The sequence below is a fragment of the Cornus florida genome, unplaced genomic scaffold (genome assembly GCF_030987335.1).
Source record: "Cornus florida cultivar Cherokee Brave unplaced genomic scaffold, ASM3098733v1 CherokeeBrave_3.0.0_Hap2_Chr11, whole genome shotgun sequence".
In the NCBI taxonomy this organism is placed as follows: Eukaryota; Viridiplantae; Streptophyta; class Magnoliopsida; order Cornales; family Cornaceae; genus Cornus; species Cornus florida.
In genome coordinates this window covers 63,771,019-63,788,822 of record NW_026775581.1, presented here as the reverse complement: position 1 = coordinate 63,788,822, position 17,804 = coordinate 63,771,019, and the positions used below count along the sequence as shown (strand labels likewise).

Below are 17,804 nucleotides of genomic sequence, written 5' to 3'. Positions count from 1 at the left end.
TTTAAGGACAAAACAACCTGAGTTTTCAAAGTCAATTGGTAAACCATGTAGTTTATGCTGCATTCTGAAGGAGTGCATATTGGATGGAAAGGGACAACCTGCGAAAGGAAAGGAATTGGAGCATGACTATTAGTGATTTAGTTTTTTGGAATAAAGTAATTGATTACCAGTGATTTAGTGACTAATTCTAGATAGAACTGTAACGACCCTAACTGATGACAATTTTTTAAAAAAATTTGGCATAACCTCCACTAAAAAAGGGCCCTACGATAACTTGTTTACATGCATTTTTTTTTAACCTGTCCCAACACAATAAACATATAATACATTCCAACATCCATTTCATCCATTCATCATGATTAATATAGTTCATCTCAAATCCACATATCGTAATTATAGTCCCAACAATACATGGTTAAGGTCTAAAGTCCATGTCTTACAACGTTTAGACAACTTATAATGAAATTACAGCCCACAAATATAATTGCAATAACAAGAGTTCATGAATCTCTATATCAAATATAAAAAACTAAGATTTTACAAAAAAATATGGGACTTAAATACAAAAATAGCAAAAACGATCTTCTAAATCCAGTTTAGGCCTGTGGTAGAATGTCATCTGCCACTTCCTTCCCGTGTACTGACAAAAAAAACATTAAATAAAAGGGGTGAGCAAAATTGCTCAGTAGGTGGTGCCTAAGACACACCTCTTGTGTCCCCGTGAATCCAAGCAAGGAATAGGACAATAAGAATCGCGGGCATACTATGTCAAGAAAGTACAACATTAAATTCAATCTCAGCATACACAATATGATGCTATGAAATGCAATGAAGGCCAATGTCACTCCCCATTTTCAACATTCAAATCCATCGCTTTCAAACTGTTAATATAACTCACCCTTTGGTGACCCCGCAGCGACACGAGAGAAAGATTGGCTAGTGTCCCTGACCCTTGGTACCCCAACGGCATCATTTTGGGCCCAGCTAGCTCAACCACATTAGGGCAATCTCCCTATTTCCCTCTAGGCTATATTAACACACCGGCCATTTGGTACATGTGATACCCCCAAATTTCCGGATGTGGGTTGGCCAGGCCCATGCCCGATTACCCGAGGATATCAAACCAATTAACAATAATCGAACACAGAATAATTATATCAAAAGAGATAAATAAAATTTGCTGAAATGAAAACTAAAAGAGTAATCCAATATTTGAAAACCTCAGAATAAATAACTCCATTGATAAATAAGATATTTCAGATACAACTGATTCACCACGAACACATATCGTTCTCCAACTTATACAACTTGGGAATCCATCCAGCGGACCCTTAAAATAACCCACTGAACTCAAAAGACTGGAAACAAAACCCAAGTCTAAACACAAAATATATTCCAATGTCATCGGTGGAGTGAACAACTATATCTGCTCAGCACGATTAAGCTCTACAGCCTGGAACTGACGAACACCTATAAAGAATAATAGAAGAGTGGGTCAGGCCCACGAGCAAGTTCTAATCTAGCTGCAATCCATACAGTGACCCGATACGCAGATACACCGTAGATACCTTACAATATCTATCTAGTCCATATATATATATATCCACACTATGGGACATTCACTGAACTACAATAGGGGTCTCAACCTGAATAGAAGGCAACATGTGAAAACGCACCCAAAGGTGGGCATGAGTACCTAGACCTAACAGGGTACACCTCAACCTACTATAGCTAGCTACGCATCCACTGCAGATACGCGTCCTAACCAACGAGTCTGAGACTCAAGCTCATCTCGTGGTACCATAACCATATATTTAAAGTCCATTCAAATCTATCCATAGGAACTCCAATAACTCGTTCAGCTTATTCAGCTGCACAGACTTATATAAGAGATCCAGTAAGTCGTTCAGTTTATTCAACTGCACAGACTTAAATATAAGGAGAATTATGTTTTTATAATTCATACCCTTCTTCCCAAAATAGGTAGGACTGAGTATTTTGAATCAGTCTGTCCCTAGTATGTCACCGTCCCATACCGGTACATACAATCCACAAAATCCATATAATTGATAGAATAGGCAAAGCTGTTCACCAATTAAAATCCATAAGGTAGGAATTAGCATTTTGAGCTAAACCATACCTAGTATGCCACCGTCCCATACCGGTGCATACAATCCTCCATATCCATGTAAATTACAACATTCAAATGATAAACAAGTAATTTACAATGCAAAACCAAACCCAGATAATTGACAGAATTTTAATGTGAGAATTCAGCAATTAAAATCCAATACATAATTCCAAATAATTGGCCAAATTTAATATAAGAATTCAGCAATTATAATCCAATATATTATTCCAAATAATTGACCGAATTAAGTATAAGAATTCAGCAATTATGTTCCAATACATAATTCCAGGTAAATTACAAGGCATAAATAATAAGCACGTAATTTATAGTCCAAAACCAACCATCCATATCATTGCAGAATAGTATTTAGTATTTCAGCAACGTAAAACCAAGCGTTAATCCATGTAAAGTTTAATATTCCAACAACCACCTCCAAAACCATAATCCAACTCCAAGCCAAAATCCAGTTAATTGCTTAACCGTGTGTATATTACCCCAATTAAATCCTACAATACCATTCCGTTCAAAACCATGCAAACTACAGATTTATAACAGAGTAGTTTAGCAACCAAAATCTGAAACATGCATAGGACCAACTCTGTTCACTAGAAGACCCTAATATGCATTTAAAACAAGTTTTAAATTCATGCTATACTAATTAAATCACTAATTTAGAATTAGGTAATTTAAATCTTTTCCATCCGTTAATCGCATGCAAATAGGTTTAATTCCGTATTATGCATTCTACTTGTCTACCTGTATAAACCACGCACGGAGAACCATTAAGAACACCCAAGTGACATGTTAAACACCTCAGTTTACTTCCAACTCAGTCCCAGACTCACAACCCTGCAACAGTAACAAATAATTCGTAATAAAAAAAAAAAATCAAAAATGAAATTCCAAGAGAGCCTGCTCAATTTTTGGAAAGAGCAGGCTCTTTTAGAGCCTTGAGCCGGCTCCATTACTTCATGGAGCCGGCTCTTTACCTAGAAAAGATGAGGGAGCCGGCTCCCTCATTCCATGGAGCCGGCTCTCTCCCCTTCTAAGAGTCGTCTCCAACCTCTGCAATTCCTGCGACTCTCTGCTTTGCTTCCGGTCACTTTCCACCTCTACCAGCCTTTCTATTTGGCTTTAAAACAAATCCTAATAGTTTTAATAACACCCAATAGCATCTCAATGGTTTGTTTACAGTTCGTTGGAATCAATTACAGAGATTGGACTTTCAACAGTTTTAATAGGCATACAGAACCAACACTAAACCCAGATTTGCAACTACTGTAACAGAGTTATTTTAACACATATAGATTATCAAAATATCATATAATAAACATGTATTCTCAGTTAACGATGAATTAAACCCTAGAGAACATCTAGGTGCACAGAACACAGGTCAGGGGAAAGAGGAAGAAAAGAACTCGCCTTTACAATTTTGGATGAAACCATGTCGCCGTCTTTCTAAGTTTTTCCGGCGATCTCGACTGCCATCAAGGACTCTCCTACTTCGGTTCTAACCCTCGAATAGCCCTCAACCATCATCCTTGGTCCAGCTCAAATCCCTTGTGCCAAAACCTTCATCCCCTTCTCTTTAAACTCTCTGTTTTTCTCTCTAACTTATAGGTACGTGCAAAGAGTTTTGCTAACCCTAACAGACCACTCTATTCTCTATATATATGCTAGAACAGAACCCCGTCCATATATAATTAGAGTAAAACCCTAATTAAATCCTAGTCGGCCCATAGAGCAACCTAGGTTACAATACTCAGCCGCCTATACTTGAATTGCTATCAAAACTATAATTGAACTTAAATAAACTAACTTAATTTTAATTAAACTAAATAAAGAATAACACAATTAATGAAAATAAACAAACAAATAAAGAATTACACCCTTAATTAAAATAAACAAACAATTAGAAAATAACACAATGAATTAAAATAAACAAACAATTGGACACATAAGCATATTACAAAATCAATTTAAAATGCACAAAAATAAAATTTAAATTCCATTTTTATCCCTTTTGAAATTAGGGGTATTACAGTACCCCCGCGGCGACCAAGTTTTTATAAAACCATTTTATCAAAAATTCTCCCCGAAAATTCCCCTTTTTCGTTTCAAAACAATTTTTCCCATTTTCATGCCCAATTACATGCATGAACATTACATACGTTCTCAATGCCATGACAAATGAAAGATTTTCATACTACACGAATTAACATGCTTCTATTTAGCAATTTCCAGTAAGTTACTAACACCATAGGCATAAGAAATTAACACATAAACATGCTTTCCACATAGTAAGTTTTAACAAGTTATCGAGCACACAAGCATATAAAATCAACATTTAAGCATGATTTTCACACAAATCCACTTATACATATAATCATGAATTTTATATACAAAACCAAATCATTTTAGAGGTATTCATCTCAAATTAAGCATGCTTAGCTATGATTAACAAAGAATAATTCACAAGGGAGCAAGAATCTCATGGATTAGGAACCCCTACTTCACTTTTATGCAAAACCTCCAATTTTCATTTCAAACCCTAGGATTTTTTGAATTTCCTATAGTGTACCAACCAAGAAATTGCTCGTATCAACTTGTAGGCCTCGTCGTGAGCTTCAATTTGCCGCAAACGACACTTAAAAACACGAAGAATAGAGAGAGAAATCAAGCTTTGAATTTGGAAAATAAAAAAGAAAAAGAAAAAGAAAATGCCGAGAGGAAGAGATACTGGCAGCGTGAGAGAGTGAATAAGATTACAGAAAACCAAAAAAAAAAAAACGTGGTCTTATGACCACTTAAAAAAAAAAACTGTGGGTCCCTCCACTAATATATATATATGTATATATATAAAACTTAAACATTACAAGAACGGGATGCGGTGTCTAACGTATTGTGATCGTCCTTAGTGTTAGTACGCTGTCAGTATTGGTACTCTTATCTGATGGTCGTGTTGTGAGCTGTATCCTAGTATTTGACGAATGGGTGGTGTGGATCTGATTTGTTTTGTCTAGTATGGGTATCGCAGTATAGCGTATGTGAGGTTTTGGTATTGTTAGCATATGATAGTCCGTTAGTGGTGAAATCGCCTAGAATTGAGTTCATAGTTCTGTACAGGTGTAATGTTACTGATTTTCCTTATTTCCTATTTTCTGGAGTTTATTTGATTTTTTTGGATTATTTTAATCCTTACCTCGTTTTGCGTACGTGCCACGTGGGCTCCGAAGGGCATTTTGGTCATTCACCGAGCCGAAGGTTTTGGAAAAATTATTTTTTTTAATCATTTTAAGTCAATTAGAAGTGATAGTATTATTTTTTTTTTTAGAATGTTTGGAAGTCGGGACGATTTCCAGACTAGGAAACTTCTGCTGGTTTTGTCATTTCAAGAAAGGGGCATAATGGACTTTTCTCACATATATTTATACATCTATATAGATATTTGCGGGGGGTAAGAATGGCATTTCATTGAAAAAAGAGGAGCATTATAGTAACTTGGCTTGAATTAGAAATCAACCAATTTAGAACAAGTGGCACACTTATGGCCTTAGAGGAAAAAGGCAAAACCCAAATATCAACCTCTTCTCCTTCAATTTTCGGTGGAAACCCCCTCCTTCTAGGTTTTCTTTTCTTTCTTCCTATATTTATATAAATATATACACCTCCATGCTTAAAACCTTTGATTTGAGGAGTTTTGAGTGAAAATTCAAGGAAGCCATAGAAAGGAAAGTGGAGAGCTTGGCATGAGCTTCAAATTGAGACCAATGTTGTTAAGACTTGGAAGGATTTTGAAATTTTAATCAATACCGCATTTAAGTTAATACAAGCCCAAATTTGGTTTAATTTAAATGGAACATATTATCATGGTTCGTTAATCAATACCGCGTTTGGTTCATGAAAATAGTAATTGTTGAATTACCCTAGTCCATTTAGCTTATTAGCTTATTAGTTGTCCTCTTTGAAAAGTCAAAATAATTTTTCATTATATTTCTATCATTGTCCTTTATTTTTTAAAAAAATTTCAAATTTTGTAATTATATATATTTAAATTAAAAACAATAATTTAATAATTTAAAAAAAGAATAGTACATTAATTACATACAACCTTAAAAATTTTAATTTTTAAATATAAACTTCTATTTAGAAACAGAGGTAGCATCATCAAAATGGAGTACACAATGGAGTAGTTTCTTATATCGTGCCGTGTAGTTGGTAAACATCATCAAATTACTTCAATGCACCTGTAAGGCTGCCGGATTGACTTGAATGCGTCTAACCGCGTCCCATCATTCATCCAGCCTGTTAGGTTCATTAATTCATTCCATTTTTTTCTTTTTATTTTTTTTTTATGGTAAGAATGTTAAGAGTCAAGCATTCTAGCCTTCATAATTATCAGTTTTTTTTTTTTTGTTTTTACTTTTTTCATGATAAGAATGTTAATGGGGTGCGGAGGATGCGAGACTGAGTAATTTAACTATTTGGGCACTTGCATTCCCTTCTAATTAGGGATGGCAAAAATTCCGATTCCACCCCAAATATACTATAAATTTTTTAAATTATCCTTACAAACTAGGGATGTCAATTTATACCGCCCCGCTGAGGCCCCGCCCCATTAATAACGGATATGGGAACACTTTTTATACTGTTGGGGTGGGCATGAATACAAATTTTGTACCCGTCGCGAGTCATGGGGCGGATAAGGGTTCAGTATATATACATATCCTAGGAGCCCGCCCCGCCCCACCCCACTAAGCATATATATATATATATATATATATATATATATAATATTAATAACTTATTTTAGTGGCTTACCCAGTTACCCATCTTTTACAATCCTAATTTGGGATGTAAACTTAGTATTAAATTTGCTTTTGTTTTGGTTATGGTGGAAGTCGGAACTTAGAACTTTTTGTGATTTGGTTGTATTAAATTTTTATTTTTGTTTGTTATGTTCTCTCAATTATGTTATGTGCATGTTATTTTTTTATTTTTGTTGGAATACATAATTTGATTTATGTTGTGTCATTCCCAGGCTTTCCACATTTAAATAGCAGGAGTTAAGTTTCAAAAAGTGGGAGAAAAAAATTTATTAGTGGGGTGGGCATGGGGGCACAGTATTTCTCAACGGGGCAGGGCTGGACATGAAAATCTAATCCGTTACGGGTCTCGGGGCGGGCATAAACTTGTCAAAAATTAAAAGAGGCAAGACAGAATTTAGAGAAACCCGCTACAAATCCTCCCCTGTTGCCGTCCCTATTACAAACTACTCCGTATGGTATATGATAATATTAAGTCAATGAAAAGAACTTTCAAGGTTATCAACACCTTTTCAGTCTTGTCCCTTTTAAAATTGATAAAGAGAGCATAAATTAGAAAAGTAATGTGCTTTTTTCTCCATCTTTAAAGAGAGCATAAATTAGAAAAGTAATGTGCTTTTTTCTCCATCTTTGGCTTTTAGTTTTCAACAATTACCAAATCACAGAATCCGTGGTTCTCATTCACTCATGTCCCTATCAATCTCTCTCCTTCCTCACCTAATTTTAATAGGGGTTGTAAATCTGTGTAAGTCTACTGTACATAGCTCTTAAAGCACGGCAATATGGTTTCCTCTTTAATTACAACTTCATATTTCTTTTTGTCATTGTGCTTAATTATGACGCTCTCTTACACATACAGTTTCTCCAACTCCTTTGTGATTGTGTCCATTCTTTGGTTGTTTATTCCCAATAGTATTACTGAAGCTGCCTATATATGTACTAATGAAACTACATACACTCCGAATAGCACTTTTCAATCTAATCTCAATCTCCTACTCTCTTCTCTTTCTTCCAATGCAAACAGCATTACTGGATTTTATAACACAACAGCTGGTCTTGATGCCCCCGATGTGGCTTATGGCGTCTTTCTCTGTCGTGGCGATATTGCCGGTGCTAATGGCTGTCAAGATTGTGTGGCTCATGCAGTGAAAGAAATAGTCCAGCAGTATTGCCCCAACCAGAAAAAGGCATTTATTTGGTACGATGAGTGCATGTTACGTTACGCCAACCAGTCTTTTTTCTCCGCCATGGAGCAATGGCCCTATACGTATTTGTGGAATGCAAATAATATCACAGAACGAGATCGCTTTGAGCAATTGCTGGGAGAAACTGTGGATGATTTGGTGACTCGTGCTTCAAATGATGAGTCTGGAAATGTTACGAGGTTTGCAACTCAAAAAGTCAACTTCTCAGCTTTTCAGAAGATATATAGCCTAGCGCAGTGCACACCAGATATATCCGGAAGTGATTGTAATAGATGCCTTCGACAGGCTATAACTTATTTTCCAATTTGTTGTGATGGAAAGCAAGGGGGGAGGGTTTTACTTCCCAGTTGTAATATAAGGTTCGAGGTGTACCCGTTTTACAGTTCCATACCCACCGCTCCACCGCCTACACCAATACTACTTTCTCCTCCTCCACCTGCTCCAACTCCTTTAACAAGTCCTAAAGGTAACATTTAAAATTGAACAATCTCCAATTAATTAGTGTTTGTTTGTTGACCATCTAATCGCAAGTTCATTTTGTAAATTAATTGATATACAAACTATGCTGATTTTGATGGTTTAAGCCAGTTAAATAGGATCAATTTTTTTGGACTGTGATTAACTTCGAAGGATGTAAATAAAGATGAGACTCGAACTGGTTGTTGATGCAGGGAAAGGGAAGATTTCGTCACAAACAATTATTGCCATTGTTGCTTCAATTGTGTCAGTGGTACTTCTCTCCGTAGGCTGCTGCTTCCTAGTTAGAAGAGCAAGGGAATGGTATTATAATATAGAAGAAGAAAATGGTAAGTACCCTAACTAGTTTACTTCCTGAATCAAATAATAGTACCCTGACATTTGTGCTTATGTTGAGATGTAATTACGAAATTCAGCACTTCCATTCTTTGGTTGTGTAGTTGGGAATGAAATTACGACAGTAAATTCCTTACAATTTGATTTGGGTACGATTGAAGCTGCAACAAACAACTTCTCATTCAATTTGTGCACTTCCATTCTTGAATTTTTGAGTCATAAGTAGAATAGTTGGGACATTGTAAGTTCTTGATTACCCTATTCTTTTTTTTCTAAAAGGTGCATTACTACTTACAACTATATGCGGAGAAAGGTTCACATTCAGAATGACTGGTACTAATTTAAAATAACAGGTACCAGAATCTTTAGCTCTCTGTAATTCAAGAAGTATCTTTTGTTATCTTTTAATTTGTGCTGGTTTGTTTACTCTGGAACTAACTGACGGTGCTTGCTTGTAGTGGTTACGTGTCTCCAGAATATGCAATGCATGGACAATTTTCTGTGAAGTCCGATGTATTCAGTTTTGGCGTTTTAGTTCTAGAGATTATAAGTGGCAAGAAGAACAGTGATTTCTTTCAATCAGGTCATGAGGATGGCCTTCTGAGTTATGTGAGTGCAAAAAGAACATTGCAATTGTCTTTTTCCTTTGTCCTTGCAATTGATTTCTATCATCGTGTCCATGTTGAAGAACAAAAACAATGACAATAACAACACTGTAAACACCATTTCACATATAATTGCAGGCTTGGAAACAATGGAGGAATGGGACACCATTGGAATTGATGGATTCAACATTGAAGAGCTCTTATTCAAGAAACGAAGTTGTCCGATGCATCCATATAGGCTTGTTGTGTGTTCAAGAAGATATGGAAGTGAGGCCGTCTATGGCATCTGTAAGTCTCATGCTCAGCAGCCTCTCTGTTAGTCTACCATTGCCTCGAAAACCTGCATTTTTTGCTCACAGCAGAACAGAGTACTTGAGCTTGCAACCTACAAGCAAGTCAAGGGAGTGGTCTGTGAATGAAGCATCCATTACTGAACTTTACCCCAGATAAAGTCAGAAGTCTAGGCAATTTAAAAATGTGTGTATGCTGTGGAAGTGTGAAATGAGTGAACTTAATTTCCAAGAATATGAATGATACATCAGTCATTGTTGATAGGTTAAACTAAAAAGAGCATGCTGTCACGGGCCTAGAGATTTGGCGCAGCGGCACGGCCCGTGCGGCACCAAGGCGTTGCTTCAGCTCGCGCAAGCGCCCTGGTCAGCCACCACGACCTGCCCTCCCAAGGATACATGCTGACTGGTTTCGGTCTGCCATGGCCTCGTCAGGGGAACGGCTCCAGCTCCCGACCAGTTTGTGCAGGGATGGCCAACTCCCTTCTTCATAGTCAAGTCCACGACCAGCGACAAGCACCTCGAACTGAACCGAGTCGACCTGCCTGAACTCTGAAGAGGTACCATCCTGTGCTCCTGCACGCCCCTTCCCTGGAACCATTCCCAGTCAAACTCTGCTCTTTGCCAACCAGCATGCGTGTCTTCCATCCTCCAAGCGTCTTAGGAATCACTTCGTGACATTCTCCCCCACCCAAATCCTGCGACGTCCTCGTCGCAGTGCGGCGCTTCACTACTGCGTCCACTCCCTTCCAAAGTCTGCCTCCATGCGGTATGCTCGCCTCCCCACCATCGCTTCCTTGTGCAGCTCCCTGCACTGCACTCGCCCAATGATAGGCCTCGGACCAAGGGGACGTCCACTCCTCAAGGACGTGACTCTTCTCCGTCATGCCGCCTCCGCGACATCCCGAGCAAGCAATGGCCTTCTGCCGACTTGATGCTCGCCCTTCACCATGGTTTGCATCACCCAAGGACTAAGCACGAACTTTGGTGCGCGCGGCCCTCCGGCCCTTCAATGCGCAACTTCAACGGACGCCTCTTCCTGGGGAGATGGAGGCCCTTCCCCCCAACTGCATTGATTCCTCCACATCGACGCAACTTCAATGCACCGTCTTCATTCTCTGACCCCTCCCGGACCGACAAGGGGGCACCCCACCGTGCTTTACCCCAAGTCCTGCTCTGATACCATTTGTCACGGGCCTAGAGATTTGGCGCAGCGGCACGGCCCGTGCGGCACCAAGGCATTGCTTCAGCTCGCGCAAGCGCCCCGGTCAGGCACCACGACCTGCCCTCCCAAGGATACATGCTGACTGGTTTCGGCCTGCCATGGCCTCGTCAGGGGAACGGCTCCAGCTCCCGACCAGTTTGTGCAGGGATGGCCAACTCCCTTCTTCATAGTCAAGTCCACGACCAGCGACAAGCACCTCGAACTGAACCGAGTCGACCTGCCTGAACTCTGAAGAGGTACCATCCTGTGCTCCTGCACGCCCCTTCCCTGGAACCATTCCCAGTCAAACTCTGCTCTTTGCCAACCAGCATGCGTGTCTTCCATCCTCCAAGCGTCTTAGGAATCACTTCGTGACAATGCGCTCAAAAGATAATCAGCAAGTTTGCAACTAGGTTACATAAATGATCTAATACAAGCCCAAATTTGGTTTAATTTAAATGGAACATATTATCATGGTTCGTTAATCAATACCGCGTTTGGTAATAGGTATAGCGAGTTTGAGGACTTTTTTTACCACAGAACACCCTTTCCCGGGTCTAAATTTTGACAGTTTTGTTTTTGTAACACTTTTTGCACCAAGTGCAAGCTCGTTCATGAAAATAGTAATTGTTGAATTACCCTACTCCATTTAGCTTATTAGATTGAACAGCCCCTTCAAAGTAAATTTGAAATAACGGAGTATTAATTTATTTTCCAATTTTCAGCTCATATTTAATATCATCACAATATAGTTTCTTTTCCTTTCATCTACTTATTATATGTTGTGCCGGGTACTTGGTAAACATCATCACCTGACTTCAATGCACCTATAAGGCTGCCGGATTGACTTGATTGCGTCTAACCGCTTCCCATCATTCATCCGGCCTGTTAGGTTCATTAATTCATTCCATTTTTTTCTTTTTATTTTTTTCATGGCAAGAATGTTACATAGTCAAGCATTGGAGCCTTCATAATTATCAGTTTTTTTTTTAATTTTTTTTTTATTTTATTTTTTTTATGGTAAGAATGTTAGAGGTTAGTGGGGTGCGGAGGATGCGAGGCTCAAGTACAGGCTCTCGAATACGCGGAGCATTATAACTATCTGGGCACTTGCATTCCCTTCTAATTAGGGATGGCAAAAATTCCCACCCCACCCTACCCCATATATATTATAAATTTATTAAATTACCCTTACATACTACTCCGTATGATATATAATAAAAATAGCTTAAAGTATATATGTCTTGAAAAAAAAAAAAAACCAGAGCCCCAAGTAGGGATGACAAAAATTTTCACATTGGCGGGCCTTGCCCCGTTTGGGGTAGTTTATAGGGGACTGATTATACAAATGAGGACGGGGATGGGGGCAGCTTTGTATGGGGATGGGGAATGAGATATCGGCCCAAACTGCTTCATTGCCATCCCTAATTTCTAATACTCCTTGTTCCATATTAGTTGTCTAATATTTCATTTTTGAATGTCCCAAATTAGTTGTCTCATTACAAAAGTCAAAGCAAATAAACATTATCTTTCAAACATTGTCCTTTATATTTTTAAAAAAATTCAAATTTAGTAATTATACATAATTAAACTAAAAATGACAAATTGGTAATTTTAAAAGGAGCCAGTGCATTAATTATTAAAAATTTCTAATTTTAAAAATGGACATTTAATATGGGAAATGAGACTGTATTTAAAATTAAGGGAGTTTGTAACGACCCGAACCCGTAGGTCCGAACCGTTAACCGAGTCTTTACCCGAATCCGAGGCCATCTAAGTCGAATTCTGTTAAGTTTAGTGTCATTACATCATTTTAAAAATCATAATCATACTTCACAAAGGTTCTATGCGACTTCCCACAACTTAGGATGAATTTTGCCGAAGAAAGGAACAAAATAGGATAAGGCAGCATAGTTCGGTCGACCGAAGTGGAGCTTCGGTCGGCCGAAGCAATCTCCCTTGTATCGGTCGACCGAAACAGGCATTTCGGTCGGCCGGTTTTGATTCAACAGTAACTGAAGTCTCTTGATAAACTGGTTGGCCGAAACAGGCATTTCGGCCGGCCGAAACAGGCATTTCGGCCGGCCGAAATGCCTTTGCGAACTGGTCCTGCTACTGGAAATGTTGAAATTTATGGAAGTGATAAAAGAGGACTTTGAAAATGCTCTAAACCTTCTCTAAGAACACTTCAAATGATAAAACCACCTACTATTGTCATGATCATCAACATTTTAATAGGATACAACATCATTAAAATATTTTCAAATGGAAAATCATGCATAGTTTTTACATTTAATTCAATTTACATCAAAATGGTGCTAAGGCACATAGTTGAATTACAAGGCTATGTTTACTAGCTTAAATACATTTCCAAAGTGATGCTATATAAAAGAATGGCCTGAAGACAAAAATAGCAAAAAAAAAAAATGGACTCCTAGTACCCATCAAGCTTGTGGTGGATTGTCATCCGCCACCTCCTTCCCATGACTTGAAAAATGTTAAATACAAAGGGGTAAGCTAATTGCTCAGTAGGTGGTGCCTAAGACACACCTCTTGTGACCCCTGAATTCAAACAATGAATAGAATAATAGGGAACGGGATTATGCTATGCCGGGAGAAAATATAACAAATTACAAGACCAAAATGGATAATGTGATGTTATGAAATGCTATGCTATGCTATGTCGCTTCCCGTTTTCAAAATAACTTTCATTCTCCACTTTTCAAACCGTTAACATAACCCATTCTTCGGTGACTTCTCGGCGATACGAGAGAAGGATTTTCTACTGTCCCTGACCCTTGGTAAATTTGCGGCGTCATTTGGGGCCCAAATAACTCAACCACGCTAGGGTGATTTCCCTAATTCCCTCTAGGTTACATTAACGCCACGGACCCTCGATACCTCCTCGGCGTCCGTGTTTTCTCAAAACCACTTGTCAAAAATCTTTCCCAAAACCCCTTTTCATTACAAAACAATTCTTTTCCATTTTTTCCCTTGCCCAATGCTATGCATAAATGCATCATACTTTTCCATGTCATGTTAATGACCACTATCATACATCCAATTTAAGTTCAAATCACATAGCATAATTTTACAAGAACTCCCAAATGAAACATCATGCTTTCACATCATAAAATTTGACAAATTCAAAACATAATAGACATAAAATATTATCAATTGAGCATGCTTTTTATATAAATCAATTACTACACATAGTCATGAACTTCATATACCACATTTAAATCATTTTAAGGATAATCAATACGAATTAAGCATGCTTGATAACAAATTACATACAATTAATTCACAAAAGCATAAGAATGCATGGATTAGAGACCCCTATCTCAATTTGTAAAAAAACTCCCAAATGGGTCCAATTTTTGAAAATCCTAAGGTGGCCAAAAGTGTGAATTACTTATATCAGTGCATAGATCTCGCCGGGCTCTTCGATTTGGCGTAAACGGCACCAAAAAATTCCAACAATTGAAGAAGTAATCAAGGATTGAAGTTTGCAAACAAAGGAAAAAGAAAAAAGATGAAAAAAAAATTAAAAAAGTGAGGGAGAGAGATATCTTACGGGGGGAGAGAGAAATGAGACCAAATGTAGTCTCTTAGCCACTAAAAATGGTAGTGATGGTTCCCACCATTTTAAAATATCTTTTTCTTTTAAATTTTCTACCATAAATTCATATACATACTTTAATTTAATAAAACCACACAATTAAACACTTAAACAATTTACTTTAGCATAAAAATAATTATGCATGGCATGCAAATGATCCGAGATACAACTCCCGTACACAACAATTCCGGTAGCGGGTTCCACCAGGACCGTTCGGCCCGAAAAACGAAGCTTTGCACTTGTTTTATACAATTTGAATTGAAAATTTTTTAATATACAATTTGAATTAAAATTTTTCCAATGTAAGCTTTGCACTTGTTTTATATGATACTTTTAAAATAGGAATTGAAATTTTTTTAATATAAAATTTGAATTAAATTTTTTTCAATGTAAGCTTTGCACTTGTTTTATATGATATTTTTGCTTCGTGATATCAAAAGGCTATATAGAAGATTAGCAGTACACAGCAACTTTGCATAACACTAAATTCATTAATCATGAAGTCGCCAGCTAGCCCTCGGCATACGCAAGTTATTTATGAGGTCGGGAGTGGGGAGATGTTCATCTCGTCCATATTATTAATCTATCATCCTAACCTATCAGATGTTTTAAAGATGAGGTAACCATATTCATTATTTATCCCATTAAAATTATTTTGATGGATCTAACAATCAACCAACCGAAATGATAAGGTCAACTGTAGAAAATTATCATAAAATTTGCCAGTTTGTCCCTTACCAGTCACGTATCCATCAATATTTCTCTCCTCCAAATATATATATATTTTTTGTTCTCTCTTATGATCCAGTCAATTTTGACTTTTCATATTAATTCTTTTTTGGAGAGTTATTTTTTACATGTTACTTGGGGGTAAAATATTTTTATTTTTTGGTATTCGTAAAAGTCTAAATCAAGATTGAAGTTAGTCAATTAAGTGAAACGTGTTGATGAATAAATTATTTTTGTTAAAATTTTAATTTTTTTTATTTTATAAATATTTTATAACAATCAAACACTGAAAATTAAAAAATAATAATTTCTAAAAACTTATTTTACACAAACAAATGAATTGTTAATCAAAACTTATTTGTGTAAAACTTTGAATTAGCAAAATAGTAGATTCAGTTGTCAAAACCCACAAAGTCAAACACATGCTTTTATAAACACCACGTATGAGAACTTGGATGAATGAGAGATGCAATTTTCACATTTTATAACCAACCCTTGTACGCAAGACATTGGGGGACTCAAAAAATTTCCACTCACAAGGATTCAATTATTTAATGTTTATATATGATAATATAATATAATAAATTTAAATCATTTCTATAGCATAATCATATAATTAATGACTTCTTTTTTTTTTTTTTTTCCTTTCTTACTAAAAGGCCAAGCTGCATCTGGTGGCTCTACTCGCAAGTTTGCCACCGGAAACAGGACTGGACCAGACTTCCAAACAGTATATGCGCGTGTGCAGTGCACCCCTGATTTATTTTAGTTGCAATGCATCAATTGCCTAGATGAGGTTGCAGGAGACATTCCGGTATGTTGCAATGGATAAACAGGAGGAAGAGTTGTTGCAGGCAGCTGCAATCTTAGATTTGAGGTCTACCGTTTCTACAACGACACCATCATTGATGCACCACCACCACCACCATCACCAATACCAACATCACCACCACAGCCACCAGGTACAGGACATACACATACTGCTTGTAGCTGTTAGGGATATTGATTTACATATTGTAAAATACTTCAATTTATGGAATGGGAAAGATGTTTTCAAATATGAGAATAATTATAATAAAACAATTAATATTTAAAAATAATTATACAACAAATATAATTGTATTGAAATAAAAAACAAATCAGAGCAGAGAAAGATCGATAGTTCTGGCCTGTTAGATGGAGAGACACGCAATGCGCTATCCTAAAGCCTTTGAAGTTCCCTTACGTGCAGGTAATTACGATCCACCAAAGACTCCAAAATACAACTCCAAGGGTTCTCTATGCGCACAATCATAGAGAAGCTTTCACCAAGTTTTGATGTCACGTTGCCCTAGAGAAATAGAAATATATATAATAGGAGTAAACAGTATAATTGCAGAGAGATAATATAATTGCAGTAGGTTTTCTGAGAGTAGAAGAGAACTTGTTTTATTAAACTCTCTGCTAATCAAAACTTACATATTAATAGAATTTATCACGTATTTTCATCAATAGATGCGCCGTTTGGCTTAACAGTTAGAACATTTAATTTAATTTCTTTTAATTTAATTATTATTATCTACAGTTAATTAGTTAAGGGCTTTTGAATTTCTAACTAATAGAAATTCTAGACTAAGGAAGATTTAAAACTTCTCTAATAACTCTAACAATCCCTCACAAGTTTTAAAACTTATAAAAAAATAATAATAAATAAAATAAATATCATATAGAATATATACGTAATTTTAAAAAAAATATCATAATAGGGCAACTGAATACTATGCAATGGGTGCAAGAGTCTTCCGGACTTGAACTTACACTTAGTGTCGATAGTTTTCATTTAAGGGTCTTGAGAGACTAGGTCTTGAACTCGACCCTTGAGTCAAACTTTAACATATCACACACACAGTATTGACAATAAACTTGGTTTCACGATTTAGCGCTATTAATGGCCATGCGCTTGTATCTTGATTCTCATGAGAGTTACTAGAGAACAATCCAATTCTCATAGTCGCGGCCTCACGACAGCTCCCATTTAGGTGAGCCCTCCAAAGGTACATTTGACAGATACCTTGTAAGAGTATGCTTATCTTGGCTCATTCAAGGCAATGCCCTTCCTAACGTCACATTCAACAACACAAATGCCATAGGGATGGGTAGGAGAAAATCTTCGTGAGAAACCTCCTAAATACAGTGTTGTACATGAGTCGAGCAGTACGGATTGTTTCTACCCATTGAACCTTCTTCATGGGATCTGCAATCACAAAGGATGGGTTACCTCCGAAGGTGACTCCCTTATGGGCTTAAGCCCATCCCCCTCGACAAATCTAGGACTACGCTCCTAGACAGACCTTTAGTCAATTGGTTGGCTAAATTCTTTACCGACTTAATATATTCTAA

General features: G+C 37.1%; 2 protein-coding genes across 2 annotated transcripts in view; both read left to right on the top strand.

Annotated features, from left to right (window-relative positions):
• The window catches only part of LOC132281182 (cysteine-rich receptor-like protein kinase 10), a 35,031-nt gene extending 23,210 nt beyond the window's left edge, over positions 1–11,821 (top strand). Inside the window, exon 7 of the mRNA XM_059782910.1 lies at positions 9,719–11,821. Coding sequence (XP_059638893.1) covers positions 9,719–10,030 — 312 coding nt within the window. The 3' untranslated portion in view covers positions 10,031–11,821. The remainder of the gene's footprint in view (positions 1–9,718) is intronic.
• On the top strand, positions 7,720–9,201 carry LOC132285549 (cysteine-rich receptor-like protein kinase 25). Its single transcript, XM_059787738.1, has 3 exons — positions 7,720–8,628; positions 8,834–8,968; positions 9,080–9,201. Exons 1-3 carry the CDS (start codon positions 7,740–7,742, stop codon positions 9,199–9,201), a joined length of 1,146 nt encoding a protein of 381 aa, XP_059643721.1. The 5' UTR covers positions 7,720–7,739.
• Positions 11,822–17,804: the final 5,983 nt, after the last annotated feature.

Bases quoted from the DNA above. Each gene is read 5' to 3' on its own strand.
- LOC132285549 (XM_059787738.1), top strand. From the start codon at position 7,740: ATGGTTTCCTCTTTAATTACAACTTCATATTTCTTTTTGTCATTGTGC. The intron at 8,629-8,833 runs GTAACATTTAAA...TTGTTGATGCAG, and splicing joins TCCTTTAACAAGTCCTAAAG to GGAAAGGGAAGATTTCGTCA. The intron at 8,969-9,079 runs GTAAGTACCCTA...TTGGTTGTGTAG, and splicing joins TAATATAGAAGAAGAAAATG to TTGGGAATGAAATTACGACA.